Source organism: Oryctolagus cuniculus, chromosome 10 (genome assembly GCF_964237555.1).
Source record: "Oryctolagus cuniculus chromosome 10, mOryCun1.1, whole genome shotgun sequence".
In the NCBI taxonomy this organism is placed as follows: Eukaryota; Metazoa; Chordata; class Mammalia; order Lagomorpha; family Leporidae; genus Oryctolagus; species Oryctolagus cuniculus.
Genome location: NC_091441.1, coordinates 68921492 through 68939284, shown reverse-complemented (window position 1 = coordinate 68939284; position 17793 = coordinate 68921492). Strand labels below are relative to the sequence as shown.

At 46.9% G+C, this 17793-nt stretch overlaps 2 protein-coding genes across 7 annotated transcripts in view; both read right to left on the bottom strand.

Moving 5' to 3' along the window:
* Positions 1–17793, bottom strand: part of GNAL (G protein subunit alpha L) — a 191814-nt gene that overhangs the window by 22144 nt on the left and 151877 nt on the right. The window lies entirely within an intron of this gene.
* Positions 6878–10029, bottom strand: CHMP1B (charged multivesicular body protein 1B). Its single transcript, XM_008261022.4, has one exon. It carries the CDS (start codon positions 9389–9391, stop codon positions 8792–8794), a length of 600 nt encoding a protein of 199 aa, XP_008259244.1. The 5' UTR covers positions 9392–10029; the 3' UTR covers positions 6878–8791.

The following is a 17793-nucleotide window of genomic DNA, read 5'->3' as shown; positions in this document are numbered from 1 at the left end:
TATGTGAGTGTGCATGTTCTCACACTTGATGAGGTCATCAGGGTTACGTCTGATCCCAGCAATCTGATCTGTGTCACAAAATCAAAGGTGGGAGAAGCAAGCTGAGTGGCAGCCGCAAATGAACTGACACAGGGCTCTCTTCCCACTCAGAGGCTGCAGGCAAGGCTCTCCCTCCCCTCTCCACTGAGGTGGACATTGCACCTGGCCTCCTGGGAAGCCCTCCCTGCCCACCTATCTCAAGCAGGTGCCCCTGCAATCACTGTGCCAGCCTGGCTGTGTCGTCCCACAAAGCACTACCACACCCCGACATGTTGCACGGCTGCTCGTGGATCTATTATGTTCTGTCTCTTCCACCAGAAAGCCAGGCCCACACGGCAGGTCTTTGTCCTGTTGGCTGTCACGTCCTGGCACCTGGTGCAAGCGCTGGCCCGAGAAAATATTGTGGAATGAAGAATGGCCTGTCTTGCCCATCCCACGGCTGCAAGGCCCAGCCCACAGCAGACACAAGGGAGGATTTCAAGATGGAAGCGCAAGGAACTGGCTCACTAGCGAGCAAAGGACACTTTTGGGGAGAGAGGGGCGGCAGAGGCTCCTGGACAGAAGAGGAGACAGCCAGGGGTGCAGGCAGCTGGTGTGAACAGACCAGGGATGGGGGATGCAGCCGACCACCCACCCTGCCTACGCATGGGACTGAAGGCAGCCGTGCGCTCCCCTAGCCCTGGGCCTGCGGGCCTTCTGCACAGCAGAGGGGGTGCCCCCGGAATCTCCAGGTTCCTGCAACACTTCAGCAGGCATATGGGAGAGGTGGAGGGACTCAGAGTATCCACCCCGCATCTGCTGCCTCACCTGCCAGTCCTTGTGAGCTGATGCCTTTGCAGGTGTCCCCAAGTACTTGGACAGAGTGAGTTCTTATCACCAAAGGGACCTGTTTAAAGTCTCCTTAAACAGTGCACCTGCTCCCCCCCCCCCCACACACACACTGCCTCATCACTGCCCCGCCCCGGTCCTGCCCCTAGAAGCTTCGCCGATTCTACCCCACTCTTCCTCTTCCACAGTTCACCCTTGTTATTAGAAAGGTACACAGCTCTGAGGCCTGGATGCTGCTCTGGTTTCCATTTTTCTTACAAAGGCTCCCAAAGAACTAGGAAGTGCAAGCTGAGTGCTTTTTCTTAGTGACCTGTCCTGGGCCTCTCATTCCACAGATTCCAAGACAGTGGAGGAAGCTCCCTTCCTCCTCTACAGGAGCAAAGGCGGCCATTTAATGAAGCGCTGGGCCCAAGTCCCAGATGAACTCTTTCCTTTTGGGAGGCTAAAGACAGCCTTCGAGGAGGGTCCAGTGAGGGGCGTGGCATTCCCGCGGCTTCCATCCCCATACCATTGCTTTGGCACAAAACCTGCCTCAGGGCTGCATCGAGAGCCGCCCCCACGGCAGGTGAACCACAAGCGGAACTGGTCAGGCATGGATCCGCAGTGTGAGCGATGGTTTTTCAGGGGACAGGAAGCGGTGGTGGCCTCACCAGGCAGGGCTGCGGTCATTTCCGAGGTGGGAAGGCTATGCATGCCTGTGTCGGCGACTGCTCTGTCCGTCATGTGAACGGGCCGCGGAGAAGCCCGAGGACCACTCCCCCCAACCCCCGATCTGCTGGTGATCTCTTTGGAAGAGGCACTGGAAACCTTGGCAGGTGCCAGTGTCCCTACCTGAATGAAGAAGGAGTGTGGAGCTGGCTCCAAGGAGCAGCAGCAGCAGTGCTAGAAATGCCCCAGGAAGGGACATCTGGGAAGCTGGAGGGAGGGCGGGGCCCCGTCCTTGCAGCTAGGCTCTGTTTGGAACCTCCAGGGTGGCTGGGGGCTCAGAATTTGGTGGAGTGGAGAGCTCCAGGGCAGGACAGACGGTTCCTGAGCAGCTCATGGGGAAGGAGTCTCTGATGAAGACAGAGAGGCTTCTGCAGCAGCGACAAGGCAGCTGCAGTCTGGCTGGGCCCACAGGCTGGTTTCCAGGGGCGAGAAAGCACGTCCCCTGTGCCACGTGTACTGCAGCAATTTGATTCAGAGATGGTCCATCCTCTGGACAGGAGACGAGAGTACTGAGCGTGTGGGACAGAAACAAGTCAGCCGTGATGAGCAGGGCCGGAGGGAACTAATAACTGACAATGAAGCCTGGGGCTATAGTTAGAATTTAGGAAGTAACCAATTTAAACTTGGATGCACATAGGGTAGAGGTAGGTGGGCGAAGTTATTCATATGGTAATAACTAGTTTAGGTTGGAAAAAATGAGGGATGGTTAACAAAAAATACTTCTGAAGTGCTTGATTAAAGGCTGCCTTCCAAAAGAACTGGTGGGAGTCTCTTTTTGCAGGCTATCAAAGAGAAGTGACTCTGAGCTGTGATGACAAAGGAGAGGTGGCAGCCTCTCCCCACCCCTAATCTCCAGGATGGCTGTCATGCAGATTGTGACCCTTGCTTCCCAGCCTCTGGGACACTCTGGGAGGCCTCATGGAGCATTTCCAAGAGTGCGTTTGGAATGGCTGCTGGTGCTGTATATACTGAGTTTGTGGAGTTCAGGTTTGCGCCATGCGAATAAAATGTGAAAATTCACCCTTGAATGTGAAAGTGCCACACCAATCCCCGCCCCAGTTCTTTAAAGACATTATGGAATAAAGAAGGTAGGTGGTGGCAGGGTGGGTGTTGGGCCTGGTGGTTGGGATACTAGTGTCCCATACTGGAGTGCCTGGGCTTTGGTCCCAGTTCTAGCTTCCAATTCTGGCTTCTTGCTGGTGTAGACCTCCTAGGACCAAGTACCTGGGTTCCTGCTACCTTCATGGGGCACTTGGCTTGAGTTCTGGGCTCCTGGCTTTCGCTTGGCCTAGTCTTAGCCATTGTGAACAAACAGATGGGAGCTCTGTCTATCCACCTTTCAAATTAAAAAAAAAAAAACAAAAACAAAAACAAAAAAACAGAATACAGCAGTAGACTTCTGCCAGTCTTCCACCTTGATCTTTGTTCAACTGGCATATTTCCAAGCATGTCGTAAAAGTGCTTCTTCAAACTGAAGCTCCTAAGATTGCATATCTAGAGATGAATTTTAAAAGTCTTCCAGAATTTTCCATATGACTACAGTTTCAAGGTTAAATGCAGTCTCCTTAAATATGCCCCTGCAGGCTAAGCAGAAAAATTAAGCAGAGCTAAGAATTCCCAGCAACACCAAACTACAGTGGTAACAAACCCCTCGCATTATGGATGCAACAAATTACAGTAGCCAGAAACAATTTTTATTCTGATTTTCCCATTATTTCCTGTCATAGCTGGGGATGTTCATATTTGTAGATATTCTTTCTAAAAATGTATATGAAAGGCTGAGGGAGAGAGAGAGAGAGAGAGAGGGAGAGAAAAAGATAAATCTTTCATCTGCTGGTTCACTCCCTAAATGCCCCAAACACCTAGGGCTGGGCCAGGCTGAAGCCAGGGGCCAGGAATTCCATCCAGGTCTCCTACGGGGTGGCAGGAACCGAGTACTTGGCCATCATCTATTGCCTCCCAGACACATCTACTGCCATCCCAGGGAGTTGGGTTGGAAGCGGAGGCAGGAGAGGCGGGACTTGAAGCAGGCACTGACATGAGATGCAGCCATCCCAAGTGGTGGCTCAGCCAGCTGTGTTACCACTCCTGCCCTGAAGAAATGTTTTTATTCTCATCATTTAGATCCCTCTTCTGCTTGGCATTGATAAAACAAACCCAAAACCATGCCGTTCATGTTTTTTTAATCCCATTTGTTGTCTTTTTCCCTACTAAAATAATCCAAAGTCACAGAATTCTTATGACCAGGGAATAGGCTATGAAGAGGGCACAAGGAAAGTCAGTTAAAGATGAAAACAATTCTGCTAAAGGCCTCTATACTCACACTCCTGGATGTGAGGAAAAGCACCAACTACATTTAATTGAGATATACTTGATTTCTATGGTGAAAATACGTGGCAAGTTAGAATTCTGTCAAGGCGAGTAAAAAGTTTTTCTTACTGTGTTGTTGAAATTTAATTCATGATACTCATCTACACGATATAAAAATATTGGTGGAGACAAATATCACCCAAGTAGTGATAAAGCGTATGAATACTTCAAAGAGTATGTGGAAACAGAGTTAAAAGATAAGTTCGGGGCCGGCGCCGTGGCTCACTAGGCTAATCCTCCGCCTAGCGGCGCCGGCACACCGGGTTCTAGTCCCGGTCGGGGCACCGGATTCTGTCCCGGTTGCCCCTCTTCCAGGCCAGCCCTCTGCTGTGGCCAGGGAGTGCAGTGGAGGATGGCCCAGGTGCTTGGGCCCTGCACCCCATGGGAGACCAGGAAAAGCACCTGGCTCCTGGCTCCTGCCATCGGATCAGCGCGGTGCGCCAGCTGCAGCGCGCCATCCGCGGCGGCCATTGGAGGGTGAACCAACGGCAAAGGAAGACCTTTCTCTCTGTCTCTCTCTCTCACTGTCCACTCTGCCTGTCAAAAAAAAAAAAAATAAATAAATAAAAAAATAAAAAAAAAAAAAAAAAAAAAGATAAGTTCGGGCCCGTGCTGTGGTGTAGCAGGTAAAACCACTGCCTGCAATGCCGGCATCCCATATGGATGCTGGCTGGAGTCCTGGCTGCTGCACTTCTGATCCAGATCCCTGCTGATGGCCTGGGAAAGCAGTGGAGGATGGCCCAAACACTGGTGCCCCTGCTACCCACGTGGGAGACCCAGAAGAAGCTCCAGGCTCCTGGCTTTGGCCTGGCCCAGCAGTGGCCACTGCAGCCATTTGGGGAGGGAACCAGCAGATGGAATCTCTCTCTCTCCCCCACCCCCGTCTCCCCCTCTCTAACTCTGCCTCTCAAAAAAGAAAAAAAAAAAGCAATAAGTTCATTTTGGTGCAAATGTTGAAATACAGGCATTTTTTTTCAGAATATGCATTTTTCATGAGTTTTTTGAATGCATGGATTTCAAATTTTGCTAGTGTCAAAATGAACCTATCTCTTCATTTTCCATGAACTTTTTGCAGCCGCCTTTTACCAGGTGGTTCTAATGTGTGGCAGGGTTAAGATCTCCGCTTCGAGAAGAGGCTTCTCAGACCAGCAGGAGCGGCGTTGGCTGCAGGCCCTGCCTCAGCGTCTGTGGCTGGATGAGATCCCCAGACCAGTCCCAAACTCCTTCCCCGGACGCCTTGCTCTGTGCTCTGATTGGGCCACGTGGACAACCATTTCTGATGACTGCTGCACCTGCCTCCCTCCTCAGGGGAAGTTCACCCTTTCCACCTGGCTTCCATGCTCTTTGCCGGCTGTCCAGTCTCTCCATTCCCCTCTTACGTCGTCGAACTCCCCCACTCCTGCCCAGTCTGCACTTCTCAGACCCTGAGGCTTCCCTCTGAAACTCAAGATTGTACCCCGCCTGCTCCTAGAAGCCACGGCTACCTCCCGTGGACACGCTGTTCCTTTGTCCCTGTACCGGTTCCTGATGTGCTCAGTGCTGCGAGCTGCCTGATACTGTGATTCAGCCCCTTCTTAAAAGATGAGGTGTAAAATACAATAACGTGTCCAGTGCATTACAGTGTTCATTTGATGAACTTTTACAACAAAACGCACCCATATCCATTTTGTGTGTGTGTGTACATGTTGTCTACCTAACTGTACTGAATGTCATTTAAGGGCAAAACATGTTCTTTATTTCTAGAAAGAAGCCCCACATAGCCGGCACCTGACACATCCTGGTTTAAATCTTTACTGTTTTCATTCTGAGTAAACACTGTGGAGCTGATTATCCTCACACCACTCAGCTGAGAGAGACTGTACACACTCAGGGGGAAACACTGGACGAATGCTGTGAGGGGTCCATCCTCGGGGCTCTGGTCAGCTCAGCCCAGGTTTCACCTTCCTGCGTCCGCTGTCATCACAGAGTTCTGGGCACCACCTGAGCAAGAGCACCCTGGCAAGGATGCCTCTGTCCTGGAGACACTGCCAGCAGCCCACTGTGTGCTGTACCAGGCCCAGGAGCCCAGACCAAGGCAGACACCGATCGGCCTCCCTATGGAACTTAACAGTATGGTTGCAGAAAACACAGCCGGGAACACGAGGCAGGCATTTTGCTTAATTCCAGCCAGCTGATTTAAAAAACAAAATTACAAGAGCCTGTTCATTTTTTTTTTTTTTTTTTTTGGTCACTAGCCTTTTGCTGGTTGTACCAAAGACCCTGAGTTTTGAATCTTGGCTGCAGAACTGCCCCCAAGTGGGTACTGTGTGTATTGCACACAAAATCCTCACTTCACCGTGGGATTGGCCGGCTGACCTCCATACCAGTTGCTAGTGCTTACTTTAGGGGTCCTTTCCAAATCAAAGGCAGCAAGGTAGGCTAAGTGTCTGAGTTTAAAGGAGACACAGGTAAACTGATACTCCTTCAGGAAGAAAAAGAGCGGAGGTCATGTGGGTTCCTGAACTGGAATAAACTGAAAGTGAAGGAGTTAAATTTGTATACCACCCCGCTGTAGTATTCCCCATTAATTCTATATTCACATTAGACATTGTGCATTTGAGGGTAGAAAAATAAAAGATAAATGACTAAAAGTAGTACTAGCAGTTACATGGAAAATAGCACTATTTCCTGGTAACGTTAAGAGTTGGAACCTTTCATATGCTTTGGCCTTGAGGAGTTTCAGTAAGACTCCTGTCATGAAGAAACAATTAGGGTTAGGATGTAACAGACATGGTTCCAAGGAATAGGCACGAAAATCCCATGCAAACCAAACACAAATTCTGGGAGTAAGATTGGGAGCCAGTCTGGAAAAACACAAAGTTTTCCAAACTAAATCTTTCTCTGAATACTTAAATAGCCCTTTAAATAGGATGCACACTCATATGCAATAACATAAGGTTTAAAATTATTTATTTGATAAATTTATGATTTACATTTCAGGGTTTTATCAACTCCAAAAGTGAGGAAATAATTCATGGGCCTGTAATGCTTTTGAAAATAATATTTATGATTCGTAAAAATGTACATTCATATAGTATGAAGTGAACATTTTAAGAAAGTTCAAGCATATACAAGCATTGCTTAATCTCACAAAATATATATATTTTGTCGGGAATATCTGCATTATAAAAGGGACTTAAATTTACCAAAGGATTCCCCACTAAGCTATCTTTGAGGCTGTAATGAATTCTTTCAGTCTAGAGAGGGGTCAAGGCTCCTGCTGTACTGTCACATGGCCCTGCGGGTGGACAGACGCACCAGTCTTCTACAGGGCCTTTGTGGAGCAGATGCTAATCACACAATCAACAGGTGGCCCTTCAAGCAGACTTCGGAACAACATCCAGGCAGAGATCACACAACTCACACACAAGAGGTCGGTCCTCCTCAGCACACGTTACTTTTTATTTTCCTAAACACTCAGGCACACTGGAAAACATGTTACAATGGTGCACACACCTGATTATGAATCTTGCAGGGAACATGAAGAATCCCTATAATTACTTTCTGCAAGAGTGGCATTCTCTTATGGAGAAATCTTCCAGTGAAGAAAAGGGGGAACTGAACTGAGCTTAGGTTAATATAAAGGATTCTCGCCAAGGCAAAAGCAAGTTGCTATTGTCCATGTTTTGAGGCTATGAGAAAGTAGGGGCTACGTGCCTCGTACTTCAGCCAGAGAACACACACGACATTCCTGGGATGACAGAAAGCAGGTACAGCTGGGTTCTAGCCCATCTTTGCCCTTCCAATTCTACCCCCTTCCTTCTTCCCAGACTTCCAGCTGGCTACATTTATATTTAAGATCTGAATGGCTAGATAAAACATTCCAAATTATATTATCAAGGCTCCTAAAGAGTTGTTGCTTTAAGACAAAATAATAAATGCAAATAATTAGAACTTAAAATGCAGTTCTAATTTTATTTCTACTTTTGGTTATTAAAGTCAAAACAAAACCTAAATACACACAGTCCCAAGGGTTTCCCCAAAGCAATCAACAGTTCTTTGGCAATGCTGAAGTGAGTCATATGACTGCCATGCTAATTAACACACTTTGTAATAAGTCTAAAGTTTGAAATGGGAAAAACAACTAGAAACGGGTTAGGTTTGCTTGAAACAAACTATCCAGTGTTAAACCTTCTGTCTTTTAAAAAACCCTCCGTAGTAAACAGAAAATATAAATGAAATTAAATTTTTCCTGATAACAAATGAAGTTTTGTGGTATTTTTCAAGCTATACAATTAGCACATGAAAAATTTATAGAATGTGAACAGAACGCATTATGCACGGAAGTCCTAAGATAATTTTAGTAAAAGTTATGAGAACAGATCAATTGCAGTGTTTCTTGATGGGGAAAAATAAATAGGACATACAGAAACAGTACTGTCCATTCAATTACTGAATGAGGGGGTTATAGCCACGTAACCAAACTAATCATTTCCCCTCTAATTTTTACACGCTGTCTCTCATTCCAGGTATTGTCAATCATACTAAGTTAAATTACAGTTTGATAATTACGGGTGGAAAACTGAACACACAGAAACTAGAGCTCTGACCAAATTTTCGAGAAAGACCCATATACACCAAATTAACTAGTTGTTAAAAGGCAGCTATAAAAATACACATCATCACAAGCTATACAGAAATTTGCAATCCAGTTAAGAGTTGCGAAAAGACTGGACTTTCTTATTACATCCGGAGAGGGCTGTAAACCCAAAGGGAGAAGGGCAAGTCAGCATTCTGGCACGGTGAGTTTCCAGGGTGGAGTATCCCTCGGCGGCCACAGCCAGGAAACCTCGGAGCGGGTCTGCCCTCACACTTGATCCCGAAGGCGGGCCAGTCTCTGGGACAGTTCATCCTGCTCGGCCGACGCCACGCTCGTGCCCACAGAGCCCGTCTGCCCCTGCGGCAGCTCCATGTTGAGGTCGAGACCGGCCTCGTCTGCCATTTCCTGGAGTAGCATATCCACTTGGTTCTGGGGAGTGGTCAGCGTCGTCGTGCTGCTCATCGTGTCTTCCATTTGCTGCGTCTGGACGTCCAGCGTCTCAAACTGGTGCTCGAATTTGTCCATCAGGGCGGAGATCTTCTCCAGATTCATGGTCTTCAATGTCGCATCCATCGACTTAACCACACCGGCCATCGACTTGGTCACCTTGCCCATCGTCACCGCCGACTGGACTCTGGCAGCCACCGCATCCACCCGCGCACTCATTCTCAAGAAATTCACCGCCTGGTTCTTCTGGCGGATGGCATTTTCGGCGTGTATCCTCGCAACTTCCATGTTGCCCTTCTGAATGGCCTTTTTAATTTTGGCCTTTTCGGCCTTTTCCTCCTTATCGCATTTTTTGGCACTCCTGCTCAGTTCTTTGGCCGCAAACTTTAGGTTGAACAGGTGTTTCTCCATGTTGGACATGGTCAGACCGCTCCTTAGGATCGGCGGCCAGGGCCGGGTGCGGAACCGAGAGGCTATGAGGTAGGTCCGCTCCCGGCCGCCGCTCCTTTGTTTTGGTCCCACTTCCTGTTTCTTCTGTGCGCGGCGCAGACGGTGACGTCAGAGCACGGCGCCAGGGGCGGGGCCTGCGGGTCGGATGACGCTAGGGGTGGGCCCTGCGTGACGGAGGACGGCGCTAGGGACGTCCGGGGGGCGGGGCATATTTGACGGACGGCTCCGGGTATCTCCGACGGAGGCGGGGTTCCAGCCGGCCAACCTGCACTTGGCAGCGTCCGCGCTGGACGCCATCCGTTAGCGGTCCAGGCAGACTTTCTGCGCTGCGACCCACCAGGCTTTTAAACATGTTTATCAAATTCATAAAACTAGTGTGCACACGCACTTTCTTAGGATTATTTATACTGACGTAGTTAGGCTGGCCGAGAGCTGCACGTGAAAAATATCCAAGCTCTCAATTTGGCAGGCTTAACGAGGGTTATCTGGCCAGGGTGCTAAAACCCAGCAGAACGTCAATTACCAATCGAGACTAGGGCTTGCTTTACTTGCACGACTAACGTCCATTTCCTCAGGGGAACCTGAAATCATGGATAGTTAATATATCATAAAACTAAAAAACTAAAGCTGTATGTTGGCTCGCCTCTCAAACTTGGGACTACAACTTCCGCTGCAGGTATTGCAGTGGTGAGAGAACAACCTCGTGGCACCACCAAGCTGAAACCGTGGCTTTTCAGCTCGCAGATGAGTTGCCAGCAACTCTCCAGAAATCGAATTGTGACTTAATAATAAAAAGTCCTATCTTCTGCTGACATGATTCTATCTTTTTGATGTTTTATAAATATCCAAGGAACTTCACTCACACTCGAATTTGACAGGCTGAGCTGTCATTCAATTCTGCAGGCAGAGAATGTCGAGGTGCTGGGACCCACACACACGGGCGAACACTGAAACTCTCACTGTGTGTTATGCCCTTTAAAGAGGCATGCTCTCCCACAGCAGCAGTGTGAGCTGTAATTCTTCTCTTTAGAAAGATTCCTCCAAAAAAGAAGTAACACAATATAAGAAGGCCCAATCTGCCCTTAGAAGCTAGGCTGAAAATGAATGCTGAGAGCCAATTCTGTTCAGAGACCTTCTAGCCCAGAGTGTCAGCATCCCTCGGGCTTCCTCTGACAGCTTGCCAATCGGTCCAGCACAGTGCATTACAAGGGGTGCTGGTGCCACACGCATCTTCTCAAAACACAGCTCTGATGACGTCACTCTTGCTCCAGAGCCTTGGCATGGAGGCTCAACTCCTGTATGCAGCATGCTGGCTCCCTTCTCTTGCTTTCCTGTGCCAGTGGCACCAGACTGTAGCATGGACGCTGCTCATTATTTGTGAGGATGGGCACAACATCCCTCCCTCTGTGAACACTACTTCTGCTACCAGGGTCTGCTGTCCATGTCTCTCTGCCTTTTGAGAGCCTGCTAGCCTCCCGAAGCTGCCTTCTCCACGGAGCCTTCTGTATTCTGGATGGTGACCAACCATAGCACAGGGCAAATGCCTGGCATGGGGTCCGTGTGCACACGTTCCCATTGCAATAGGACCACTTGGAAGCAGAAAACGCTTATTCCTTTTCCCCAGTGGTACATGGCAGGTGCTCTTGCACATTACATAACAAGACTTTGCTGAATCTGACTTTAGCTGAGGGCTAGGCCATGACCCAAGTTAGCAGCACAGCCAGGATTCTTTTTTTTTTTTCTTAGCTAAAGAAGACTCTTCAAATGGAACTTTACTAGAAATGGAATACACAAAACCAATAAAAGGAAAGAAATCTGTTTGAAGTGGGAATAGAGGGCTCAGGCACCCTTTTCTGCTCACTTCTATTCTACTCTTCCCCATTTGGGTCCTTGGCTCTTCTTGCAGTTTGAAACCAGTTCTGTCCACGTTCCCATGTTGTGTTCCATAGTTTTTTTTTGTTTTGTTTTTTCCTTTTTTTTTTTTTGACAGGCAGAGTGGACAGTGAGAGAGAGAGACAGAGAGAAAGGTCTTCCTTTTGCCGTTGGTTCACCCTCCAATGGCCGCCGCGGCCGGTGCACTGTGGCCGGCGCACCGCACTGATCCGAAGCCAGGAGCCAGGTGCTTCTCCTGGTCTCCCATGGGGTGCAGGCCCAAGCACTTGGGCCATCCTCCACTGCACTCCCTGGCCACAGCAGAGAGCTGGCCTGGAAGAGGGGCAACCGGGACAGAATCCGGCGCCCCGACCCGGACTAGAACCTGGTGTGCCGGCGCCGCAAGGGGAGGATTAGCCTAGTGAGCCGCGGCGCCGGCCCTTATTCCATAGTTTTCATTGTGCCACGTGCTAGTTAGGTGAGCTTGTTCGAAAAATCATCACATGAACCCCTGATGTTGATGGTCATGGCCACCAGCGTTTATTAAGCACATCCGTGCCAGGGTTGGTTCTGAGCACTTTCCACGAATTAACTCATTTCATCCTCACCAACCCTACGACATGGATCCCACAGTATCTCCAGTTTACAGGTCAGGAAATGGCAAGCCCAGAGTGCTAAGTAACTTGCCCATGACCACACATCTGTGAGTGTTAGAAATCAGACTCCATGGATTTATTGGGGGAACCAATAAATACAACAATGGGGATTCCAATAGCAAGAATAATGAAGGATCATCACTGAGTGTAAAAGAAGCAGCTGACTTAGCAGCGCTCTTTTGGGAAGTCTGAGGGGTTGCATGGGCTGCAAGGTTAGTATGAGCTGAAGGGTGGTTGTTAAAAGAAGTTACCATCACCTGAAGCTACCCGCAGTGAATGATGGCCGCCCTCCTATCTGGCCTGGACATACGATGTCTAGAGAATGGGGTGGGGTGTCTTCAGGGAGACCAGGGCAGCCTGGAACGCAGGGGCGCAGGCGACCTCGCTTTCGGCAGCTGCCCCTGCTCTCCCTGGGTTGCCGCAGCAGCATCCTCGGCCCCTGTCCTCTTCCTTCTGTCAACCCCAGACATGCGCGTGGTGCCCGCCAGGATCCAGAGCTGACAGCTCTCACCTGTGCATTTCTACAACAAGTTTCTCTTCTGAGTGCAGAATCGTACATCCAGTGTCTCCCTGACACCAGGTAATCCATGGTGCAAAATCCTTCCTCAACTCCTCAAAGTGACTGAACCCAGTCCTCTCCTCAGGTCTGCTCAGCCCCACTCATTGATAGCTCTGTTTGCCTAGGGGTCCCAGTCAGTTTCTGAAGAATTATCCTTAATGACCCTCTCACCTGCACCTGCATCTAACCCATTTTTTAAGTTCCCCTTTCTGTAAGACCCATCAAGAGGGACAACTTCCAGCATCTGTTTTAGAACAGTGCTTCTTTTCTGTGGCTCTAGCACAGGGGCGATTAGTTTGGGATTGTTATCAAAAAGACTTTGGTCTTGTGACAATTCTGATCACAACTGAGAACCTTCTGGATCCAATACAGGTGTGAGAAAAGTATCTGGTTTATAGGCACTACAGCAAACACAACTTCTGTAGTAACACTGCTGCAACACTCATAGCCATTTGCTTAGTTACAAGGTAGGATGATGTTAGAAATCACTGGTAACCTAACTCAGTGAGTACTAGTACTACTAGAAAACGTTTATCTTTAGCACTTCTATTTAGAATATACAGGATCCTATAACCAAGCAGAGTGTTTCTTATGACTTCTGTACTTCTGTGACGTACCCTTACAGCATTAGTTTCCTTGGAAACAGTGAACACTCATCATCTAAAGGAGGTCTCTCTCTCTATATATGTATATTTAAAAGTGCTAACCTTAAAATTATTCAAACTGAGTCATGAGATATTATCTTCTGCTATTTGATGGTGTTGGGCTAGAATCTTCCAGTTCATAACTGCATTCCACAGATAGTTACCAAATTCAAGGCGAGAGAATGAACAGGACAGGGCAAGGCCAGAGAGTGAACAGTGGGGGATAGGTAAGTAATTGGTAAACTTGATGCAATTATTAAATTCCATACAGCAGAAGATTTTTTCCCCCCAGGGCTTCTTCTCACTGAGCTTTCTTGATAAATCTAATCAGCAAGGAATGTAGCACATATTTCTCCTTTTAGGAACCATTAGACTGTCTTTAAGTAATCATGATTAATCATGTCTCAAATATAATAAATCTTAGGAATAACATCTGCAAAACAGCACTTAATAGTAAATCTTAGCATATTTTTGAGACTTTTTTTTTTTTTTGACAGGCAGAGTTAGACAGTGAGAGAGAGAGACAGAGAGAAAGGTCTTCCTTTTCTGTTGGTTCACCTCCCAAATGGCCGCTACAGTCGGTGTGCTGCGCCAATCCAAAGCCAGGAGCCAAGTGCTTCCTCCTGGTCTCCCATGTGGGTGCATGGGCCATCCTCCACTGCACTCCCTGGCCACAGCAAAGAGCTGGACTGGAAGAGGAGCAACCGGGACAGAACCGGTGCCCCAACCGGGACTAGAACCCCGGGGTGCTGGCGCCACAGGCGGAGGATTAGCTTAGTGAGCCGCGGCACCGTCCAGAGAGACTGATTTTTTAAGCCTGAGTTTGGAGTTAAAAGAATTGAACCCAACTGAATTTCAATTATACTGCTGTGCAAAACCCTGCAAATCCCTCAGTGTCACTTACATGCACTGGAACAAGGGAACGAGACCGCTGGTGTATTCAGCTCCGATGCTGTTCACTGGGAGCCCCTGGGGTCTCTGCTTCTCCACTGTGGCATCCCATCAACCCCACAGCCCCCCGTAGATGCTCTCCAGGGAGAGGGTTTGCAACACTGTGTGGAGAAAGGTCAGGGGACTCCCAGGCGAAGAGAACTTTCTGAGAGCGGTCTGGGGAGACTGGACACAGAGGCCCCCTGTAGCCACAGGTTCCAGTATCTGTGGACTCAACCAACTGCAGTTGGAAAACAGCTGGGGATAAAATGTGCGTATTCGCGTCATCATTCTGAAGTGACACCTTGACAGCAGGGTTTCCTTTTAGAACACCAGAGACTCCGTCTTGCAAAAGCACCCCCGCTGTGAGACTCTGGTCTGAAACTAACTATGGTCTAAAACTCAGACAGTAACAGCACACTACTTCCCGCTTGGCAAAACACAGAAATCCCCTAGCTTGACTGCTCAAGCTTAGAACAGATAGGCTGCACCTGGATTAATGTTAGGACTGTAATTTGTCACATATGATTTAGGTTGGCACCTAGACTAATGTCAAGATTGTAATTGGTATTGTCAAGATTGTAATTGATAGTTTCACATATGCTTTAGGTCAGCTTAACCCTAGTAACCATGTGTTCTCCCGACCCTGGCAACCATGTATTCTCCCTCCCCTCCTTGTGGTTTTTGCCTTTAGAAATCCTGTTCCTTTGAACTTCGGGGATGAGAGTTCTTTAGGGCATAAGCCTGCTCTCGACCGCTGGCAATAAAGGACTCCAAAGTTTATCAGCGTGTGGCGCTCCTGTGTCAGCACTCGCTCGGGCACAATTCCATCAACAGCACCGTACAGCAACTATTCACATAGCATATGCAGTGTATTATGGTAAGTAATCTGGAGACGATGTGAAGCGTATGGTACTGCAGGTTTATATGCAAATACCATGTCACTTTCTGTAAGGGACATGAGTATCTGTGGATTTTCAGATCACTGTGGATACCAAGGGCTGATCATACATGGATCTGTTTAGCTCACATCATGATTCTAAGGAAGAGCTGGAATGAGAAACTGACCTTGCAATCCAGGTTCACCTCCTGCTGAGCCTTATTTTACAAGAGATCTGAGGTGTCACTAAACGTATTCAAATGAAGCTAATGAAAAATTTCCTTTTTTGGCAAAATGATCTAAGTCTTGCCTATCACAGAAGTAGATATATTTAGTCACTGCCTGTATCTCAGCAGAAAGCCACAGTCAAGCAGCTTCCTGGGAATTACCTCCTGCCTCAAGCAGTGGATGAAGACTCTTTTATTCCTTTTTCACAGAATAAAACACAACACCAACATTTTTAATAAGATCAAACAGAATGGGAAACACGGGCATCCCAGGCACTTAACTGTTGTCATGGGAATCAAGCTGTTAGTAAGCGAACAGAAATTCCCTTTCTGTCTGGTTTTCCTTAAGTTAATATGCTAATAGGAGAAAGCTTACATTTTCAAAGGTAGCTTTTTGTGGACACCAGCCATTGTTATTATGAGATCAACAGAGACTGGGGTAGTAAAGAAATTTTACTCTAACTGCCGGGATGTGCACTATCCTAAGGATGTTTTCATTTCTTCCATTTATGGATGTTTTCTTTGATATTAAATTGCCAAAAGGCAGCTTCTTTATACCCTGAAAAACCCAGCTTTAAAAGCCTTAGTTACATTTCTTGACGCTGTGCCCGCAGTCTCATGGTTACTGGGAGGAGGGAGTCAATCTGTGATGTCCTTTGCCAGCTCCCAGCCCCCTCTGCTCCGGCGGAAGGCCAGGCTCTGGCGTGTGTCAGCCCTGGTTGCTTTTGTGGCTAACAGTGCCCCTGTGGATGCTTGGCTCATCCACTCGTTAGCTCACAGGCATCTGGGTTTCCACTTTTTGGCTACTGTGAATATTGCTGTAATGAACAATATTGTGCTGAGCTTAGGAGAAAAACTAGTCCGTATACCTGAGAAATGACAGCCTCTGAGTGACAGAGAAAGCAACATAAAAGTTGTAAAAACCTATTTATCTAACAAATATTGATAGAACACCTACTATGTACTGGGCATTGTTCTAGGCACAGTGGCAAACAATGATTCCATGTGAGCAGTAACAGTGGCTCACTAATCCATTCCTGACAGAGTTTGCAAAACCTGATTAGATTTAGTTATTCAGGTTATTTGGTCATAAAAAGTAATGACATATCGCTACAAAGGGTCTTCCAAAATTCACAGGGAAATGCATATTATAAAGAAAACTATGCATGGATTTCAAAATTTTTTGCACCAAAATAAGCTTATGTTTGAAGTTCTGTTTTTTGTGATTATTTTTTGAGTACCCTCATACAAACGATACCTCCTATTGACTGGATGGTGCTGTGTCGGGCCTTGAATGGAGAAGAACATCTGTGGAAGTAACCTTCTGGAAATCATCTACCAACTTTCATGAAGATAATTAAAAAAAATTGGAAGGCATATTTTTCAATATGGGATCTATATTTTTGAATCAGCACTTTTTGGCTTTTCCAGTTGTCTTCATTTTTTTCTCTCTCTTAAACTGATAAAAAAGACAAAGTAAGTACATATAAAATTTGAAAATTTAAGGATCTTACAGTGAATGCTCTCAGTTGTGTACCTATTGTTATACTCAGCACATTGATGAAACAGAATTCACATTACAGGATAAAGAGCTTTTTAATGTTCGTTGCTCAATCTACTCATCACTTCTGAATGGAATCTTTGTTTTTTCCTTTGGAATTAAATAGAAAGGCCCTGAAATTTGGTTGATTCAAATGGTCAGCAGGCTTCCTGTTATTTTTACTGAAGTGCTCAAGTTAAAATAGAACAAGCCAGTTATAAGTTTAAGTATATTCAGAGCTGTGAAGCCATTTAGAAATCTTCATCATTCCAAAGAGGAATTCTGTACCCAACAGAGTTACTTTCTGACCTGTATCCCTCAGTCCTATGTAACCCTAATAGTCTGGACATTTCACATATACGGAATCATAGAACACGTGGTCTTTCATGTCTGGCTTCTTTGATGGAGCACCATGATCTCCAGGTCGATCTGTGTTGTAGCACATATCACTACTCCCTTCTTTTTTACCACTACATTGTATTCCATCGTGTGGAGGTATCACATGTTGTTTATCTGCTCATCGTTTGATGGGAACTGGCTTGTTTCCACTTTGTGACTGAAACAGATCACGCTGCTGTGAGCATCAGCCGGGAAGGTTTTTGTGGATGTACGTTTTCTGTTCTCTTGGGAACATAACTGGGCGTGGAATTGCTGGGTCATATGGTAACCCTCTGTGTAACCTACTGTGGACCCAGCAGACTGCTTTCTAAAGCGGCTGTACCATTTTAAATTCCCATCAGCAATGGGAGTGCCTATTTCTTTACATCCTTGCCTCATTGGTTTTTATCTGACTTTTTGCTTTTAGCCATCCAAGTGGGTATCACCCTGTGGTTTGTTTTGATTTTCCCAATGGTTAGAGATGCTCAAGTGTCTTCATGAGCTTATTGGTCATTTGTTTGTTCTACAGGGAAAAGTCTATTCAGATCTTCCACTGACTTTAAAAATTGTTATTTTTTATTATTGAGTTGTAAGAATTCTTCATATGTATTTTTATATATATTTGTTTATTCTGGTTTAAAATTCCTATGATTTACAAACATTTTCTCCTTTCTGTAAATGGTCTT

Excerpts from the sequence above, each read along its gene's own strand:
- CHMP1B (XM_008261022.4), bottom strand. The coding sequence starts at position 9,391 with ATGTCCAACATGGAGAAACACCTGTTCAACCTAAAGTTTGCGGCCAAA.